Source organism: Pristiophorus japonicus, unplaced genomic scaffold (genome assembly GCF_044704955.1).
Source record: "Pristiophorus japonicus isolate sPriJap1 unplaced genomic scaffold, sPriJap1.hap1 HAP1_SCAFFOLD_425, whole genome shotgun sequence".
In the NCBI taxonomy this organism is placed as follows: Eukaryota; Metazoa; Chordata; class Chondrichthyes; family Pristiophoridae; genus Pristiophorus; species Pristiophorus japonicus.
In genome coordinates, this window is record NW_027254146.1 from 360,657 (window position 1) to 381,235 (window position 20,579).

Below are 20,579 nucleotides of genomic sequence, written 5' to 3' on the forward strand. Positions count from 1 at the left end.
TGAGGAAAAGGAAGGAACAAGGAAGGTCAGCGAGCAAAGACAAGGCAAGATCTTGGACTCTTCTCCCCTGTAAGACTGCCTATTTCCACCTCCGTAACATCGTCCGTCTCTGTCCCTGCCTCAGCTCATCCGCTGCTGAAACCCTCATCCGTGCCTTTGTTACCTCTAGACTTGACTATTCTAACTCACTCCTGGCTGGCCTCCCACATTCTACCCTACGTAAACTTGAGATCATCCAAAACTCGGCGGACTGTATCCTAACTCGCACCAAGTCCCGCTCGCCCATCACCTCTGTGCTCGCTGACCTACACTGGCTCCTGGTTAAGGAACGCCTCGATTTCAAAATTCTCATCCTCGTTTTCAAATCCCTCCATTGCCTCGCCCTCCCTATCTCTAATCTCCTCCAGCTCCCCAACCACCACCTCCCCCTCCCCCCCCCCCCCGCCCCCCTCCCCACACCCCCGAGATGTCTGCTTTCCTCTAATTCTGCACTTTTGACCATCCCTGATTATAATTGCTCCACCATCGGTGTCCAGCCCTTCAGCTGCCTGGGCCCCGAGCTCTGGAACTCCCTCCCTAAACCTCTCCACCTCGTTCCTACTTCAAGACTCTCCTTGACCCAGCTTTTGGTCAACAGCCCTAATTTCAACTTATATGGCTCGGTGTCAAATTGTTATCACATAATAATCCTGTGAAGCACCTTGGGATGTTTCACGACGTTAAAAGGTGCTATATAAATACAAGTTGTTGTTGTAGTAGTAGTAATCAGCCCACTGCCACCATTACCCTCCCCACCCTGACATGCGTCAGCCGTGGCTCAGTCAGTCTCCCTCTCTCTGGGTCAGAAGGTTGTGGGTTCGAGCCCCCACTCCAGAGATTCGAGCCCCATAATCCAGGGCCGACACTCCCGATGCCCGTACTGAAGGAGTGCTGCACTGTTGGAGGTGTCGTCTTTCAGATGCGATGTTAAAACAGAGGCTCAGTCTCAGGTGGATGCAAAAGATCCCACGATCACGACTGGAAGAAGAGCAGGTGAGTTCTCCCCAGTGTCCTGGGGCCAATATTTATCCCTCAATTTCCAAAAACAGGTGATCTGGTCGTTATCACACTGCTGCTTGCGGGATCTTGCTTTGCCCAAATTGGCTGCCGCATTTCCCTACATTACAACACTCCAAAAAAAAGTACTTAATTGGCTGTAAAGCGCTTTGGGACGTCCTAAGGTCGTGAAAGGTGCTATATAAATGCAAGTATTTCTGTCAGTAGAAACAGCTTCTCCCTATTTACTCGATCAAAATCCCTCACGGTTTTGAACACCTCCATTGAATCTCCCCTTAATGCTCTTTGCTCGAAGAACAATTCCAGCTTATCTCTCCACACCACTGAAGTCCCTCACACCTGGTACCATTCTGGTCAATCTCCGAGGCCTTGACATCCTTCCTAAAGTGTGGTGCCCAGAATTGGACACAGTACTCCACCCGAGGCCCCCCACCGAGACAGAAACAGAAGGTCATTTACCCCTCAGTCCCGCTGACAACCTGCGGCTTGTTGGTCCACTCGACGAGGCGGAAATCTTCCGGCACCTTCTCTGACGGGAGGGGGAACGTGCCGTCCTTACCCAGCAGCCCCTGGGCCTGCCGGCAGACAGGCGAGGAGTCGGGCTGGTTGAGGGCCTGTTGCCAGAAGAGCGAGGGATTCTGGGAAAGAACAGGAATGTTGGCGTCGATGAAGTCTCTGTAAGGGCTGACCTCTGGGAGGGATCCGTGACTCCCGCCATCTCCTGAGGCTGCAGCATCTGGAGGACAGAAGGGTTTTTACACAAGGCTGACGGAGGGTTCAGAGAATTAGAACGATCCGTCACAGCTCACAGCTCACAACATCAGAATTAGGAGCAGGTGTAGGCCTGCTTCGCCATCCAATAAGATCATGGCTGATCTTCTACCTCAACTCCTCTTCCCTGCACAATCCCCATCCTTAATATCCAGAAATCTATCGATAACTGTCTTGAATAAACTGTCTTGAATAAACTCAACAACCGGGCATCCACAGCCGTCTGGGATAAAAAAAATTCCAAAGATTTACAAACCCTGAGTGAAGAAGTTTAGACCTGGTGATCAAAGTCTCAGAATAAGGGGTCGACCATTTAACAGCATAAGAAATGGGAGCAGGAGTTGGCCATACGGCCCCTCGAGCCTGCTCCGCCATTCAATATCATGGCTGATCCGATCATGACTCAGCTCACATCCCCATTACCCCTTATCGTTTAAGAAACTGTCTATTTCTGTCTTAAATTTATTCAATGTCCCGGCTTCCACAGCTCTCTGAGGCAGTGAATTCCACAGATTTACAACCCCCCCCCCCCACCTCCCGAAAGAAGAAATTTCTCCTCATCTCAGTTTTAAATGGGTGGCCCCTTATTCTAAGATTATGCCCTCTAGTTCTAGTCTCCCCTATCAGTGGAAACATCCTCTCTGCATCCACCTCGTCAAGCCCCCTCATAATTTTATACGTTTCAATAAGATCACCTCTCATTCTTCTGAATTCCATTGAGTAGAGGCCCAACCTCCTCAACCTTAAGACAGAGATGAGGAGGAATTTCTTCTGAGTGTTGTGAATCAGAGGGGAATGAAGGTACAGGGTGTGGTGAGGGGGGAGGGGGGAGAGAAAGAGAGAGAGAGAGAGAGAGAGAGAGAGAGAGAGAGAGAGAGAGAGAGAGACAGGGTGTGGTGAGGGGGTGGGGGGGGGGGGGGGAAAGAGACAGGGTGTGGTGAGGGGGGGGGGGAGAGAAAGAGAGAGAGAGAGAGAGAGAGAGACAGGGTGTGGTGAGGGGGGAGGGGGGAGAGAAAGAGAGAGAGAGAGAGAGAGAGAGAGACAGGGTGTGGTGAGGGGGGAGGGGGGAGAGAAAGAGAGAGAGAGAGAGAGAGAGAGAGAGAGAGAGACAGACAGACAGGGTGTGGTGAGGGGGTGGGGGGGTGGGAGAAAGAGAGAGAGAGAGAGAGAGAGAGAGAGAGAGAGAGAGAGAGACAGGGTGTGGTGAGGGGGTGGGGGGGGGGGAAGAGAGAGAGAGAGAGAGAGAGAGACAGGGTGTGGTGAGGGGGTGGGGGGGGTGGGGGGGAAGGCAGCATGTGGTGAGGGGGGAGGGGGCATACTCACAGTACAGGGAGAAGGTCGATGCCAGCTGTGGGAGGATTCCCAGTCTGACGTGCAGCGAGGAGAAGCGCAGGTTGGTGAGGAGTGAGGCGAGGCGGGTCAGCTCCCCACAGAGGGTCTGGAGAGAGAGAGAGCAGCCGTGGACCACATCATCAGTGCGCACATTGCCCAGCAGCTCCCCACGTACTCTCCCAATCACACACCACGGGGTTTTCTCCTGTACACTCGCTCGCTCCGCCCACACGCCCCCGCTCTCGATCACAAACACGAGCGCCTCAAGTGCATGCTCATTACTGCACACCCGTGCTGTACTCTCACTATTACACACTGGGCCCACTCCTATACCCTCTCACTATTACACACTGGGCCCACTCCTATACCCTCTCACTATTACACACACTGGGCCCACTCCTATACCCTCTCACTATTACACACTGGGCCCACTCCTATACCCTCTCTATTACACACACTGGGCCCACTCCTATACCCTCTCACTATTACACACACTGGGCCCACTCCTATACCCTCTCACTATTACACACTGGGCCCACTCCTATACCCTCTCACTATTACACACACTGGGCCCACTCCTATACCCTCTCACTATTACACACACTGGGCCCACTCCTATACCCTCTCACTATTACACACTGGGCCCACTCCTATACCCTCTCACTATTACACACACTGAGCCCACTCCTATACCCTCTCACTATTACACACTGGGCCCACTCCTATACCCTCTCTATTACACACTGGGCCCACTCCTATACCCTCTCACTATTACACACTGGGCCCACTCCTATACCCTCTCACTATTACACACTGGGCCCACTCCTATACCCTCTCACTATTACACACTGGGCCCACTCCTATACCCTCTCACTATTACACACACTGGGCCCACTCCTATACCCTCTCACTATTACACACTGGGCCCACTCCTATACCCTCTCACTATTACACACTGGGCCCACTCCGATACCCTCTCACTATTACACACACTGGGCCCACTCCTATACCCTCTCTATTACACACACTGGGCCCACTCCTATACCCTCTCACTATTACACACACTGGGCCCACTCCGATACCCTCTCACTATTACACACACTGGGCCCACTCCTATACCCTCTCACTATTACACACACTGGGCCCACTCCGATACCCTCTCACTATTACACACACTGGGCCCACTCCTATACCCTCTCACTATTACACACACTGGGCCCACTCCTATTCCCTCTCACTATTACACACACTGGGCCCACTCCTATACCCTCTCACTATTACACACTGGGCCCACTCCTATACCCTCCCTATTACACACTGGGCCCACTCCTATACCCTCTCACTATTACACACACTGGGCCCACTCCTATACCCTCTCACTATTACACACTGGGCCCACTCCTATACCCTCTCTATTACACACTGGGCCCACTCCTAAACCCTCTCACTATTACACACACTGGGCCCACTCCTGTACTCGCTCACTATTACACACACTGGGCCCACTCCTATACTCGCTCACTATTACACACACTCTAACACCATCACGAGCTGGGACTGAGCGAGGTTCCGTACCAGATGATCTGGGAGGGCAGCGAGAGCCTCAGGGTCACAGTCGGTAAACGTCTCCTTCCCCGCAGGGTCCATCAGTCGCCACAGGTGAGCTGTTGGCGACAAGGACAAGATATAACGGTGGGATTGAGGGATATGGGGAGAGGGTGGGAGTGAGCGATAAGAACATAAGAAATAGGAGAACGAGTCGGCCATTTGTCCCCTCGAGCCTGCTCCACCATTCAAAATGATCATGTCTGATTCGATCATGGACTCAGCTCCACTTCCCTGCCCACTCCCGATAACACCTTATCCCCTTGTCGTTTAAGAAACTGTCTATTTCTGTCTTAAATTTATTCAATGTCCCAGCTTCCACAGCTCTCTGAGTCAGCAAATTCCACAGATTTACAACCCTCAGAGAGAAGAAATTTCTCCTCATCTCTGTTTTAAATGGGCAGCCCCTTATTCTAAGATTATGCCCTCGAGTTCTAGTCTCCGCCATCAGTGGAATCATCCTCTCTGCATCCACCTTGTCAAGCCCCCTCATAATCTTATATGTTTCGATAAGATCACCTCTCATTCTTCTGAATTCCAGTGAGTATAGGCCCAACCTCCTCAACCTTTCCTCATAAGTCAACCCCCTCATCTCTGGAATCAACTTAGTGAACCTTCTCTGAACTGCCTCCAAAAGCAAGTATATCCTTCCTTAAATACGGAGACCAAAACTACACGCAGGATCTAGGTGTGGCCTTACCAATACCCTGTACAGTTGTAGCAGGATTGCTCTGCATTTATACTCTATCCCCCCCTTGTAATAAAGGCCAACATTCCATTGACTTCCTGATCACTTGCTGTACCTGTATACTAACTTTTTGTGTTTCATGCACAAGTACCCCCAGGTCCCTCTGTACTGCAGCACTTTGCAATTTTTCTCCATTTAAATTATAATTTGCTTTTCTATTTTTTCTGCCTTAGTAGATAACCTCACATTTTTCCATATTAAACCCCAAATTTTTGCCCACACTTAGCCTGTCTATATCCCTTTGTTGATTTTTTGTGTACTCCTCACAATTTGCTTTACCACCCATCTGTGTGTCATCAGCAAACTTGGTTACATTACACTCAGTCCCTTCATCCAAGTCATTAATATAGATTGTAAATAGTTGAGGCCCTGGCACTGATCCCTGCAGCACCCTACTAGTTACTGTTTGGCAACCGGAAAATGACCCATTTATCCCGACTCTGTTTTCTGTTCGTTAGCCAATCCCTATCCTTGCTAATATATTACCCCAACCCCGTGAGCTTTTATCTTGTGCAGTAACCTCTTATGTGGCACCTTATCGAATGCCTTCTGGAAATCCAAATACACCACATCCACTGGTTCCCCCTTAGCCACCCTGCTCAAAAAACTCCAGCAAATTTGTCAAACAGGATTTCTCTTTCATAAAACCATGCTGACTCTGCTTGATTGAATTATGCTTTTCCAAATGTCTCGCTACTGCTTCCTTAATAATGAACTCCAGCTGATGTTGGTGTCTCTGTCCTCCCAGGGGATTTGTTGGATCTTGCAGAGACATCGTTGATGGTATTTCTCCAGCGACTTGAGGTGTCTACTTTACATGGTCCATGTCTCTGAGCTATACAGGAGGGTGGGTATTAATACAGCCCTGTCGACCATGAGCTTGATGGCAGATTTGAGGGCCTGGTTTTCAAACACTCTTTTCCTCAGGCAGACACCTCTCTCAAGACCCGAGGATGTAAGGCATCAGGTCCAGGGACTTGTCTGCCTTTAGTCCCATTATTTTACCATGTACTACTTCATTAGTGATAGTGATTGTATTAAGTTCCTCCCTACTTATAGCCCCTTGATTATCCACTATTGGGATAGGTTAAGTGTCTTCTACTGTGAAGACCGATATAAAATATTTGTTCAACATCTCTGCCATTTCCCTGTTCTCCATTATTAATTCCCTAGTCTCATCCTCCAGGGGACCAATATTTACTTTAGCCACTCTTTTTCTTTTTATGTACCTGTAGAAACTCTTACATTCTGATTTTATATTTCATACTAGTTTACTTTCATAATCTATCTTCTCTCAATCATTTTTTTTTAAGTTGTTCTCTGCTGGCTTTTAAACATTTCTCAATGGAGTTGAGGCCAGGATCAGATCAGCCATGATCTTATTGAATGCCGAGAGGGCAAATGGCCTATTGCTTCTCTGATTCTTATGTCCTTATTGTATGTCCACCTCGGGGCCTCGGTTAACGTCTCATCCAAAAGACGTCACCTCCGACAGTGCAGCGCTCGCTCAGCACTGCACTGGAGTGTCAGCCTAGATTTATGTGCTCGAGTCCCTGGAGTGGGACTTAAACCCACAACCTTCTGATTCAGAGGCAAGTGCGCTACCCACTGAGTGGTGCCCGGAGCCACCAGGGGAGCCGCAGCACAACTCCCTCCAATAGAACGCAGCCCGCGGCGAACCAGGGGCCAAGCTCACCTGACAGGTAGAGATGTATCAGCTTCTCTCGACCATTGTCCCTCAGGTACCGCAGCTGCACAGCCACCCGCCACAGGGTGTTGGACAGGTGGAGCCGAGAGCTGGGTGTCTCTGCAGGGGCCCAGACCCCCAGAATACTGGAGAGAGAGAGAGAGAGAGAGAGAGAGAGAGACACACACAGAGACAGACAGAATCAATATCCCAGGGGTCATCATTGACCAGAAACTTAACTGGACCAGCCACATAAATACTGTGACAACAAGAGCAGGTCAGAGGCTGGGTATTCTACGGTGAGTGTCTCACCTCCTGATTCCCCAAAGCCTTTCCACCATCTACAAGGCACAAGTCAGGAGTGTGATGGAATACCTTCCACTTGTCTGGATGAGTGCAGCTCCAACAACACTCAAGAAGCTCGACACCATCCAGGACAAAGCAGCCCGCTTGATTGGCATCCCATCCACCCCCTCCACCACCAGCACAACGTGGCTGCAGTGTGTACCATCTACAAGATGCACTGCAGCAACACGCCAAGGCTTCTTCAGCAGCACCTCCCAAACCCACGACCTTTACCACCTAAAAGGACAAGGGCAGCAGCCGCATGGGAACACCACCACCTCCACGTTCCCCTCCAAGTCACACACCATCCTGATTTGGAAATATATCGCGTTTCTTCATAATCAACGGGTCAAAATCCTGGAACTCCCTCCCCTACAGCAGTGTGGGAGTACCTTCACCTCACGGATTGCAGCGGTTCAAGAAGGAGGCGCACCACCATCTTCTCGAGGGCAATTCGGGATGGGCAAAAAATGCTGGTCTTACCAGCGACGCCCACATCCCAGGAACAAAGTTAAAAGACACAGGCAAGAGAACAAAGAATGAGAATGAGCCATTCATCCCACAGCAGAGCGGTGAGGGAAGTTGCTCTGTTCATTGGATCTCCGTCCTCCCAGAATACAAAGCTCTACCATCCCGTTACACCACCCACCCCCAGGCTAGGATCAGCTCACACTGCACAGGCCTGGCAGGGTGGAACTGGTCCCTTCCTGCTCTGTGTGGGGCTCAGTACCAATGGTAGCCCCCTAAACACCTACCTTCCCCCCCTCTCTGTCTATGGCTGGATTTGACCCCAGGTCCCAGAGGGTGAAAGGTCAGTGTGCCTGACACCCTGTCGCCTCCACCCAGTCCCCCAGCAGAGAGAGACCTTCAGCCCCCTCTGTCCGATTATCACCGTTACGGAGTCCTCGTCCTCATCCACCCCCCACCCCCCTAAAGGAGGGAATTCCAGAGCGTAGGGCCCAGGTGGCTGAAAACATGGCCGCCAAGTGCGTTTATTTAAAGGAGATATTAAGGCAGGTGACCAAAAAGCTTGGTGAAGCGGAGCAAAGAGGTAGAGAGCTTTAGGGAGGGAGTTAGTTTCCTTACCATCGGAGGCTCCGCAGCAGGCCAGCAAAGGTCGCCATGGGAACGGGCCTGCTCGGCTTCAGGGTCTCTTGCATCACTTCCTCCCACTGCGGTGGGGGGCTTCCTGTCCGCAGCCCGCTGCTGGTGCACAGGATGGAATAAAGGTCTCTCTCCCGCAGACCTGAGAATGGAAGGTCGGACAGAACACACGATCAACATTCCCGCAGTTGGAATGCACCTTGGTCATAACTTAACCAGGCTTACGTATCGGAAAACAAACACGGACTGGCTGAGGGAATGGGTCAGACAGTGACCTTTCACACTCAGGCCGCAGTGGTCACGTCCAGCCCCAGACAGAGCAGATGAACATCTCCTCTCTCTGCCCTGGGAGTGTTTGATGGAACAGTGTAGAGGGACCTTTACTCTGTATCTAACCCGTGCTGTACCTGGAATAAAAACAGAAATTGCTGGAAATCTCAGCAGGTCAGTCAGCATCTGTGAAGGGAGTGTAAGGGAGTTGTGCCCATGCTGTATCTCAGCAGGATTAATGGAGGAGATAAAAGAACATAACAATTAGGAGCAGGAGTTGGCCATTCAGCCCCTCAAGCCTGCTCCGTCATTCAATGAGATGGCTGATCTTCGTCCTCAACTCCACTTTCCTGGACAATCCTAATCCTTTGATATTCAAACATCTGTCTTGAATATACTCAACGACCGGGCATCCACAGCCCTCTGGGGTAGAGAATTCCAAAGATTCACCACCCTGAATTAAGAAATGTCTTATCTCGGTCCTAAATGGCCAACTCCTTATTCTGAGACTGTGACCTCTGGTTCTAGACTCCTCAGCCAGGGGGAAAACATCCTCCCTGCATCTACCCTGTCAAGCCCTGTAAGAATTTTGTATGTTTCAATGAGATCGCATCTCATTCTTCAAAACTTCAGAGAATATAGGTCTGATCTACTCAATCTCTCCTCATAGGACAATCCCCACCATCCCAGGAAACAGTTTGGTTAACCTTCATTGCACTCCCTCTATGGAGAGTATATCCTTCCTTAGGTAAGGAGACCAAAACTGTACACAATACTCCAAGTGTGGTCTCACCAGGGCCCTAAATAACTTTAAAGTAAGACATCTTTATTCTTACTCTAAAATCCTCTTGTAATAAAGGCCAACATACCATTTGCTTTCTTAATTGCTTCTGTACCTGCAGGTTAACTTTCAGTGATTCGTGTACAAGGACAGCCAGGTCCCGCTGAACACCAACATTTCCTAATCTCTCAGCGTTTAAAAAATACTCTATTTTTCCTAAAAAAGTGGATAATTTCACATTTCTCTGCATTATATTCCATTTGCCATGTTCTTGCCCAGTCACTCAGTCTGTCTATATCCCCTTTAAGTTTCTTTGCATCCTCCTCACAACTTACATTCCCAACTAGCTTTGTATCATCAGTAAACTTGGATAGATAACATTTGGTCCCCTCATCCAAATCATTGATATAGATTGTGAATAGCTGGGGCCCAAGCACCGATCCTTGTGGCACCGCACTAGTTACAGCCTGTCAACCCGAAAATGACCCGTTTATTTCTACTCTTTGTTTTCTGTCCATTAACCAATCCTCAATCCATGTTAGTATTTGACCCCCAATCCCATGAGCCCTAATTTTGTTTAATTATCTCTTGTGTGGCAACTTATCGAATGCCTTCTGAAAATCTAAATACATCACATCCACTGGCTCCCCTTTATCTATTCTATTAGTTACAACCTTAACAAATTTAACAGAGTTGTCAAACACGATTTCCCTTTCATAAAGCAGTATTGACTCTGCCCAATCTTATTATTTTCTAAGTGACCTGTTGCCACATCCTTAATAACAGAATCGAGCATTTTCCCTCCGACTGATGTCAGGCTAACTGGTCTGTAGTTCCTCATTTTCTCTCTCCCTCCTTTCTTAAATAGCCCAGTTACATTTGCTACCTTCCAAACCACGGGAACCGTTCTAGAATCGATGGAATTTTGGAAGATGGCAACCAATGCATCCACTATCTCTATACCCACCTCTTTCAAAACCCTAGGATGTAGGCCATCAGGTCCAGGGGATTTATCGGCTCAGTCCCATTAATTTCTCCAATATTATTTTTTTATTAATAAAATTTACTAATTTCTTTCCGTTCCTCATGCTCACTAGACCCTTGGTTCTCCACAGTTTCCAGGAGATATTTTGCATCTTCTTCCGTGAAGACAGACACAAAGTATTTGTTTAATTTCTCTGCCATTTTCTTATTCCTCTTTATAATTTCTCCTGTAAAAGCCAATGAGAAGCCCACTAACTGCCCGGACAATCTCTCACATCTGGCTGTGGGTAAATGACAACTTACAATCCATGAGGAGGGTTTGCCTGTCGACTGGACCCAGCGGAAAGGGTTAAACAATGAGGACAGGCTGCATAGACTCTTGGGTTTAGAAGGATAAAGGCTGAACTAATTGAAGTGTTTAAGAGGATTAAATGATTCGATATGGCCGATGGAGTAAACCATTTCCTCTGGTGGGAGAGTCCAGAACAACAGAGCATCACCTTAAAATGAGAGCCAGGCTGTTGAGGGTGCTTTCAGGAACCACGGCTTCACACAAAGGGTGCTGGAAATCTGACACTCTCTCCCCGAAAAAGCTGTTGAGGCTGGAGGTCAATTGAAAATTTCAAAACCGAGATTGGTAGCTTTTTGCTAGGCAAGTGTATTAAGAGTTACAGAACCAAGGCAGTTAAAATGAGTTAGGCTACAGATCAGAGGTGATATAATGGAATGGTGTAACAGGCTCAAGGGACTGAATGGCCTTCTCCTGTTCCCAATTGCTCTGCGATACAATGAACATGCTCCCTTACCTTTCCCGCTGGCGCTCAGCGCGCTGAGGGCGAAGGTCACCATTCCCGTTCCGTGCTGCTCCTCCAGGCAGCCCAGCGTGTGCTGGATCAACAGGCGCAGTGTCGTCGGCAGGGCACGGATCTGCTCCGAAATCTGGGAAAAGGACAGAGGAGGCGGATTGGTGAACGAGCGAGGCACGAGAATGCCACAAGAGAAACAGTGACGGGGCGAGGGCGGGAAATTCTGGGTAGTGAATTGTGTGCCTCAGGGTAGGAAGAGCCCAGGTTCTATTCCCCTCACCGGGTTGTGGGGGTGGAGGGGGATTAGCCAGGATTCCCAGTCACTATCCAGCGACTCCCCTGGGCCAGGAAAGGATCGGGACTCCGCTGTAATCAGTGCGGCTTCAATGTCCCGCCAACAATCACAGCCCACAGCTGGATTCCAGGACCTGGGGTCAAAGCCCCAGGCAGAGGGGATGAAGGTCTCCTCTCTTTGGTGGTGAACTGGGTGGGGTCAGACACTGACCTTTCATCCTCTGGGACCTGGGGTCAAATCTCCGTAGTCTGTGGATTGACTGGGTCCTTTATGACACGGCTTGTGAGGTGAAGTCCAGACCTAATTGTGTAGCACAGAATGGCAGCAGTCAAACATTGTGCAGTCCTTTACTGGGAAGCGGTGCTGGCGGGGTAGGGGGTGGTGAAGCAGGGACGGGGAGGTGAAAGGTCACAAACGCACGGGTGGAGGGGTGGTAGGTGAAGTCTCAGACACATGGGGGAGGGGGCAGAGGTGAAAGGCCACAAAGATACATGGGGGAAGGAGGGGACAGGGGGTGTTGAAAGGTCACCGACACACCAACCTTCTCGAAGACCCCGAACTCTCGCAGCACCTCGCTCGCCAGCTTCAGGAAGAGGGGATTGTGAGATTCCTTCTTGATGACCAACAGCCGCATCTGAAAAAGACTTGCATTTATATAGCGCCTTCCGCGACCAATGGACGTCTCAAAACTCTTTACAGCCAATAAAGTACTTTTGGAGTGTAGTCACTGTGTAATGAGGGAAACACTGTTGTTGAGCTCAATTTTCCCCAGTGATCTGCACCATTTTTTTGGAGCAGGCTGTTTTTTTTGGCTTAAGTTTAAAAACCACAGTTTCCCTGATCAATTTGCACCAGCGTAACTCAGTTAGTCACCATTTTGTAGGTAATTTTTTTTCAGCCAAAGGGGGAGTAACCTGCCACCTGTGCCAATTCTAGACACTTAGGCAACTTTAGCCAGCTGAGAGTTACTCCAGTTCTGCTTAGGCCAGTGTATGTGGCCTCTACAGAAAAACCTTCTGGAGAGTTAAGGAAATCAGCACCGGCAAGTGCAGCAGAGGGGGGGTGAGAGAGAGAGGGGGGGTGAGAGAGAGAGGGGGGGTGAGAGAGAGAGGGGGGGTGAGAGAGAGAGGGGGGGGTGAGAGAGAGAGAGGGGGGGGTGAGAGAGAGAGAGGGGGGGGTGAGAGAGAGAGAGGGGGGGGTGAGAGAGAGAGAGGAGGGGGTGAGAGAGAGAGAGGAGGGGGTGAGAGAGAGAGAGGAGGGGGTGAGAGAGAGAGAGGAGGGGGTGAGAGAGAGAGAGGAGGGGGTGAGAGAGAGGAGGGGGTGAGAGAGAGGGGGGGTGAGAGAGAGGGGGGGGTGAGAGAGAGGGGGGGTGAGAGAGAGGGGGGTGAGAGAGAGGGAGAAGCCTTTTGGGTATAGTTAGGTGCGGGGACTGGGAGGGAGGAGGCCACTCGGCCAGGGAAAGGCGAGAAGTCCAGCAAGGCACTTGGGGCTCGGGGCGGGCCGGAAAGGAACTCGGGGCGAGGGGCAGATGGGGGAGCGAACCGGGAGGCCCTTCGGCCTGGGATGGGGAGGGGATCAGCACCGGCATTGGGGGTTGGGGGGGGGGGGTTGGGGCACTTTAATAATTGGAGGCAAGTTGCTGCAATGTGTTTTAATGTGTTGGGAGCTGGCTGTATGTTTCACTTTCCAACCTCAACTCACATTGTGTCCCTGGTTACCGTGGCAATGTGATCATTTTGGCGCCGATCAAGGCTCCACCCCCAAAACTAAAGGACAGGTTAGGCTGCACCAAAATGAAGAAATCCAACGGGAAACTTAGAACATTTGTTTGGCGTACTCGGGCCCAACTCAAGTACACCAAAAAAAAGCTTTGGGGAAAATGGAGCCATAATGTTGGAATCTGGAGAAAGAAACGCTACAACAACAACAACAACAACTTGTATTTACATTGCGCCTTTAATGTAGTAAAACATCCCAAGGTGTTTCACTGGAGTATTATGAAACAAAAAATTTAACACCGAGTCACAGAAGAAGAAATTACGGCAGATGACCAAAAGCTGGGTCAAAGAGGTAGGTTTTAAGGAGGGTTTGAAAGTAGTAAAGAGGCGGAGAGGTTTAGGGAGGGAGTTCCAGAGCTCGGGGCCCAGGCAGCTGAAGGTATTCACATTAATACAGCACCTTTCACAGCCTCAGGTCGTCCCAAAGCGCTTTACAGCCAACAAAGTACTTTTTTTTCTTGAAGTGTAGTCACTCTTGTAATGTGGGAAATGCGGCAGTCAATGTGTGTGCAGCAACCTCCCACAAACAGCAATGTGATAAATGACCTCACCATTTGATTTGTTGCAGTGATGTTGGTTTCAATATAAATCTTGACCCCAGGACACCGGGGCGAATTCCCCCCTGCTCTTCTTCCAATAGCGGCTGTGGGATCCTTTACATCCACCCAAGAGGGCAGACGGAGACTCGGTTTAATATCTCATCCGAAAGACAGCAGCTCCGTCAATGCAGCGCTCCCTCCGTACTGCCCCCCCGATAGTGCAGTGCATCCTCAGCACTGACCCTCCCACAGTGCAGCGGAGGCTCCCTCAGCACTGACCCTCCCACAGTGCAGCGGAGGCTCCCTCAGCACTGTCCCTCCCACAGTGCAGCGCTCCCTCAGCACTGCCCCTCCCACAGTGCAGCGCTCCCTCAGCACTGCCCCTCCCACAGTGCAGCGCTCCCTCAGCAGTGCCCATCCCACAGTGCAGCGCTCCCTCAGCACTGTCCCTCCCTCAGCACTGCCCCTCCCACAGTGCAGCGGAGGCTCCCTCAGCACTGTCCCTCCCACAGTGCAGCGCTCCCTCAGCACTGACCCTCCCACAGTGCAGCGGAGGCTCCCTCAGCACTGTCCCTCCCACAGTGCAGCGCTCCCTCAGCACTGACCCTCCCACAGTGCAGCGGAGGCTCCCTCAGCACTGTCCCTCCCACAGTGCAGCGCTCCCTCAGCACTGCCCCTCCCACAGTGCAGCGCTCCCTCAGCAGTGCCCATCCCACAGTGCAGCGCTCCCTCAGCACTGTCCCTCCCTCAGCACTGCCCCTCCCACAGTGCAACGCTCCCTCAGCACTGCCCCTCCCACAGTGCAGCGCTCCCCCAGCACTGTCCCTCCCTCAGCACTGCCCCTCCCACAGTGCAACGCTCCCTCAGCACTGCCCTTCCCACAGTGCAGCGCTCCCTCAGCACTGCCCCTCCCACAGTGCAGCGCTCCCTCAGCACTTCCCCTCCCACAGTGCAGCGCTCCCTCAGCACTGCCCCTCCCACAGTGCAGCGCTCCCTCAGTACTGGCTCCGGGGGTGTCAGCCCTGGATTATGGGACTGGAGTCTCTGGAGCAGGGACTTGAACCCACGACCTTCTGACTCAGAGGACCCACCGAGCCACAGCTGACACCAACGGGGAGCGTTGGCCTGAATACGGGGAGATGGAGAATGAGAAATTTAAGTGGCCCATCCAGTTGGATATGGGCGGGAAAGTGGAACTGAGGTCGAAGATCAGCCATGATCTCATTGGATGTCGGAGCAGGCTCAAGGGGCCGAATGGCTGACTCCTGCTCCTGTTTATGTTCCAGCGCTCGCCCGCCCGCTCCGCCCTCACCTGGTTGTTGAAGGCCGACTCCTCCAGCTTTTTGCCGTAGATGGCCAGGCTCCGGCGCACGACCTCTGACCTGTCGAGCGGCTCCAGTGGGCCCAGGCGGATGGTCACGGCCCCCTTGCTCTTGGCCAGAGCGCAATGCAGCAAGGAGTCCTCCGTGACACTCAGCACCAGCGTCACACCCTGAGGGTCACAACACAGGCGGCTCAAACTATCAACCTGCTTGACTCTGAGAAACGTCACAGGTTTTATAGAGACAGAGAGAGAGAGACAGACAATAGAATAGGAGAGAGAGAGCGAGAGAGAGACAGACAGACAGACACACAGAGACAGACAGACACACAGAGACAGTCAGACAGACACACAGAGACACACAGAGAGGGAGGGTACTGGCACCGTGTGTCGACCTGGATTGTGGGGCTGAAACGTCCGGAGCTAGATTGGAAACCTGAACATATCTCGGAGGCGAGAGAGAGAGAGAGCCACTGGGCCATGGATGACACCTCAGTGCAGGAGTTGGAATACAAGAGTACATCACGTCGATACTCACACGTGGCACGTGCTCAGGGATCCAGTCCGATGTGCGTTGGCCTCTTTCGGTCTGAACACAATCGGCACCGTCGATGACCAGCACCAAGTGCCGTCGCTGCTGAGAATGGGCCACATGGTCCAAGAGAGAATGAAACTCCAACACAAGGGCTCTGTGGAGAAGATACTGGTTTGAGCCATACGCTCTTGTACAGTGACTCTACAGTTAGTGAGTAATCCTTACCCTGCTGTACAGTGACTCTACAGTTAGTGAATAATCCTTACCCTGCTGTGCAGTGAATAATCCTCACCCTGCTGTACAGTGACTCTACAGTTAGTGAATAATCCTTACCCTGCTGTACACAGTGAATAATCCTTACCCTGCTGTACAGTGACTCCACAGTTACTGAGTAATCCTTACCCTGCTGTACAGTGACTCCACAGTTAGTGAGTAATCCTTATCCTGCTCAATAAATACCAACTCTGTTCAGTGACAGTGAGCGACCTTTACCCTGCTCAATAAGGTGATGCTGTACCATTACAGTGAGCGACCCTTACCCTGCTGAAGTACTAGGGACAGTGCCCTCCTCACCTGTAACTCCTCGGGACCTCCTGCTGTCTTTTCAACCTGTTGTTGAGCAACACACAGAGCCGGTAAAGCATGCTGGTGCCATCCTGAGCTCTCTCGCTGGCCGCTGTGAAGTGAAAGAGGAGATCGGACGGCCCCGGACATTTCTCCATGTCACTGATACCGAGCTTGGTCACCAGGCTGGCCTACAGAGGGAGACAAGGTGCAGTGTGTGTATTAGTGAAATCTCGCTACTCGTTGGGGTGCAGTTCCACGTCATTCTACATTTTTGGCTTTTTGCGATTTCGCCCGTTTGCCGAAGGTTCCAAACCTAAAAAAAAAAATCACCCATTCTGCGCATATGCAATTTTTTTTTTCCTCTTCGCGCGTTTCTGGTCTGCTGTCCGATCTGAAATGCTAATGCAGGGCGCGGCCACGCATGTGCGCAGTACAACCAGAGTTGAACCAACCATTTTATTATTGGATTTTGATGATGGAGGAAGACAGCAGGCAGTGTGCGGGACGATTTTTTACAAGAGGCTAACGAAGCCCTTGTGGAGATTGTGGAGAGGAGATGGCAGGAACTACACAGGACGGGTGGATCCAGACCCCTGCCAGACATATTTAACAGAATCTGGAGGGAGATTACAGGGGAGGTCACTGCCTCAGACACAGTGGCCGGGAGTGGGAAGCAGTGCCGGAAAAAGTTTATGATCTTTCGAGGGTCGTTAGAGTGAGTACAATTTTTATTGATGCACTCCTTTATCACTTTAATTATAAATCTGACACACTATTTGTTCTCATGCTGTTGCTGTCTCTCAGTACTCTGTGGGTTGCCTCCTAAAATGCATGACACATGTTGGCTTAGTGTGGCACCCTATTTGCCACGAATGATCTTTACACATTATTGCTTTGAGATCTCATAAGATGTTTCCGCACTTCGATGTCCTCCTGATGAACCACGTGCAACTTCCAAGGCCATTAAACAGCGGAATCGGTTACATTCAGACTGTATGATAGAAGTGCTTTGGTAACTATGTGTGTGTGAGCCACAAGAGCACATGGACCCTCTGGTAACCATTTCCATTTTCATCTTTGCAGGGAAAGAAGTCACACAGTCGCTGTGAGCAGGTGAGGACAGGCGGCGGTCCGCCTCAGACCCTGCCACTTACCGACCTGGAGGAGCGAGTGGCAGACCTCATCAACATCTCAGGTCGGGCAACTGCCCGAGGGGGTGCTGACCCCCGCTTGTATATGGAGGGAAAGTCCTGCACACTGCCTGGGCCGGGTTGGGGCAATGTGATACAGTGTGTGTGGACTAGGGTTGGGACAATGTGATAGTGTATGGGGACCAGGGTCGGGGCAATGTGATACAGTGGGTGTGGACTAGGGTTGGGACAATGTGATAGTGTATGGGGACCAGGGTCGGGGCAATGTGATACAGTGGGTGTGGACTAGGGTCGGGACAGTATAATACAGTGTCTCTGGACTCAATATAATGGAGTAGTGATGGTCCTTCCAATGAGTCTGTGCCATGTGACCTTCCTCATGTCACCCTGCCCCCTGCTCTGCTGCTTTCTACTTCCAGATGACCAGCCACAGGCGCATCAATCCTCTGATCAACCCTCCACATCAGGCCATCATGTGGAGGAGAAGGAGGAGGAAGAGGCAGAGGAATTGACACAGTGTCCGACCACGGGGCAGCAGGAGCGGGAGGGGGGGAGGGAGCGCAGACAGATGCACCTTGTTTGGATCAGAGTACAGTTCTGGTCGCTATATTATAAAAAGGATATAGAGGCACTGGAGAGGGTACAAAGATTTACAAGGATGATACCAGAAATGCGAGGATATACATATCAGGAAGGGATGAACAAGCTGGGTCTCTTTTCTCTTGAAAAAAGGCGGCTGAGGGGTGAACTAATCGAGGTCTTTAAAATTATGAAAGATTTTGATAGAGTGTACACAGAGAGAATGTTTCCACTTGTGGGGAAGAGCATAACTAGAGGCCATCAATATAAGATAGTCACCAGGAAATCCAATGAGGAATTCAGAAGAAACTCCTTTACCCAGAGAGTGCTGAGAATGTGGAACTTGCTACCACAGGGAGTGGTTGGAGCAAATACTATAGATACATTTAAGAGAAGGCTCGACAAGCACATGAGGGAGAAGGGAATAGAGGGTTATGCTGATAGTGTTAGATCGGGAAAGACAGAAGGAGGCTCGAGTGGAGCATAAACGGCACGGACTGGTTGGGCCGAATGGTCTGTTTCTGTGCAGTATATCCAAAGTAATCCTATACAATCCTCTGTAATTCAACCCTTTTAACCCCAGTACCATTCTGGTGAATCTGCGCTGCACATTCGCCCTCCAAGGCCAGTATATCCTTGGCGGTTCGGTACCCAGAACTGAATACAGTACTGTAAATGGGGACGTGTAGGGGGCGGCGAGAATTGAGGGGAGTCAGGAGGTGAACCACTCTCCGTGGTCTACACAGTAACTGCGGCATTTACTCAGCCGGTCCGCTGGAGCTTCTGATCATTGGTGATGGCCAGGTTGCTGCTGGTGGGTTAGGTTTCGACAATGGTGACGCCCATAGAATGTCAAGGGGAGTTGTTCGATCCAAAGACGAGAGTAAGCGGAATAATCTAGAATGTTGCATACCATGAAGGCGGTCTTCCCCTCACTGGGCCTGCCGTGGACGATAAAGATGCCTCCCTGCCGCCGCTCTCGGATGGCGGAGGTGGCCGCGGCCAGCTGCTGGACACGGCCGTACTGCCGACAGCTCTGGGCCTCCAGGAAGCCGTCCTGAAGGGCGTCTTCATCAGCCGCCAATCTCGCCTCTAGGCCGCACTCCGCCTGTCGGTCAGACACAGAAAACAATTCCAGCGCGTTAGATAGAGCACGGGAACCTTGCATTTACACAGCCACCTTCCATCACCTCGACACGCCCCAAAGGGATTCCCATCTAATGAAGTGTGGTCACTGTTGTAATGTAGGAAACGTGACAGGCAAATGTGCGCACAGCAAGATCCCACAGAACAGCAGTGCGATAACGACCAGATCACCCGTTTTTAGGTTTGGTTGAGGGATAAATATTGCATCCAGGATACCGGGCAGAACTCCCCCTAGCTCTTCTTCAAAATAGTGGCCGTGAGATCTTTTACGTTCACTCGAGAGCACACAGGGCCCTCGGTTTAACGTCTGATCTGATGCCGCGGCACACTCTTGAGGTGCCATGTTTGCAAAAGGGCCCCGAGAGCCGTTCAGAGCCCCTCCCCGCCCATTCGGTAACGCTGCCACATTTGCGATTGACCTGTTCCCGCTTCTCCCCACTCTGGGGTTGGGAAGATGGGAGTTATCCCAGCTCCATGTCCCGCTGAAAATCCAATCTCAGCCTCGCTGCAGGGCAGCCTGGTGTAATACTGGATGGAGGGTGGGACTACATCGCAAGAGACTTGGTCAATCTTTTCAATCCGAGACATTCCCTGCACACAGTTTTGGTCTCCACATTTAAAGGAAGGATATAACTTGCATTGGAGGGAGCTCAGGAGAAGGTTCACTAGGTTGATTCCAGAGATGGGAGGGTTGTCTTATGAGGTCAGGTTGAGCCTAAACTCTTTGGTGTTCAGAAGAATGAGAGGTGATCTTATTGAAACGTATAAGACTCTGAGGGGAATTGACAGGGTAGATACAGAGAGGATGTTTCCCCTCATGGAGAAATCTAAAACTAGGGGACATAGTCTCAGAATAAAGGGCCGCCCATTTAAAACTGAGATGAGGAGGAATTTCTTCACAGATGGTTGTAAATCTGTGGAATTCTCTGACCCAGAGAGCTGTGGAGGTTGGGTCATTAAATATATTTAAGGTGGAGATAGACAGATTTTTGAGCGATAAGGGAGTAAAGGGTTATGGGGAGCGGGCAGGGAAATGGAGCTGAGTCCATTATCAGGTCAGCCATTTTCTTATTGAATGGCGGAGTAGGCTCGACGGGCCAAATGGCCTACTCTTGCTCCTATTTCTTATGTTTATGTTCTTATTTAAACAATAGGCTGCCCCGTGTCTGACTGTAGCCC

General features: G+C 50.9%; 2 protein-coding genes across 2 annotated transcripts in view; both read right to left on the minus strand.

Annotated features, from left to right (window-relative positions):
* Positions 1–8,703, minus strand: part of LOC139251237 (telomerase protein component 1-like) — a 62,354-nt gene extending 53,651 nt beyond the window's left edge. Inside the window, exons 1-4 of the mRNA XM_070873209.1 lie at positions 8,631–8,703; positions 4,735–4,823; positions 3,151–3,265; positions 1,516–1,792 (exon numbers count right to left, since the gene is read on the minus strand). Coding sequence (XP_070729310.1) covers positions 1,516–1,792; positions 3,151–3,265; positions 4,735–4,806 — 464 coding nt within the window. The 5' untranslated portion in view covers positions 4,807–4,823; positions 8,631–8,703. The remainder of the gene's footprint in view (positions 1–1,515; positions 1,793–3,150; positions 3,266–4,734; positions 4,824–8,630) is intronic.
* Positions 8,552–20,579, minus strand: part of LOC139251238 (telomerase protein component 1-like) — a 71,932-nt gene continuing 59,904 nt past the window's right edge. The window contains exons 24-30 of the mRNA XM_070873210.1: positions 19,168–19,362; positions 16,531–16,712; positions 15,961–16,111; positions 15,414–15,593; positions 12,326–12,418; positions 11,490–11,622; positions 8,552–8,790 (exon numbers count right to left, since the gene is read on the minus strand). Coding sequence (XP_070729311.1) covers positions 8,627–8,790; positions 11,490–11,622; positions 12,326–12,418; positions 15,414–15,593; positions 15,961–16,111; positions 16,531–16,712; positions 19,168–19,362 — 1,098 coding nt within the window. The 3' untranslated portion in view covers positions 8,552–8,626. The remainder of the gene's footprint in view (positions 8,791–11,489; positions 11,623–12,325; positions 12,419–15,413; positions 15,594–15,960; positions 16,112–16,530; positions 16,713–19,167; positions 19,363–20,579) is intronic.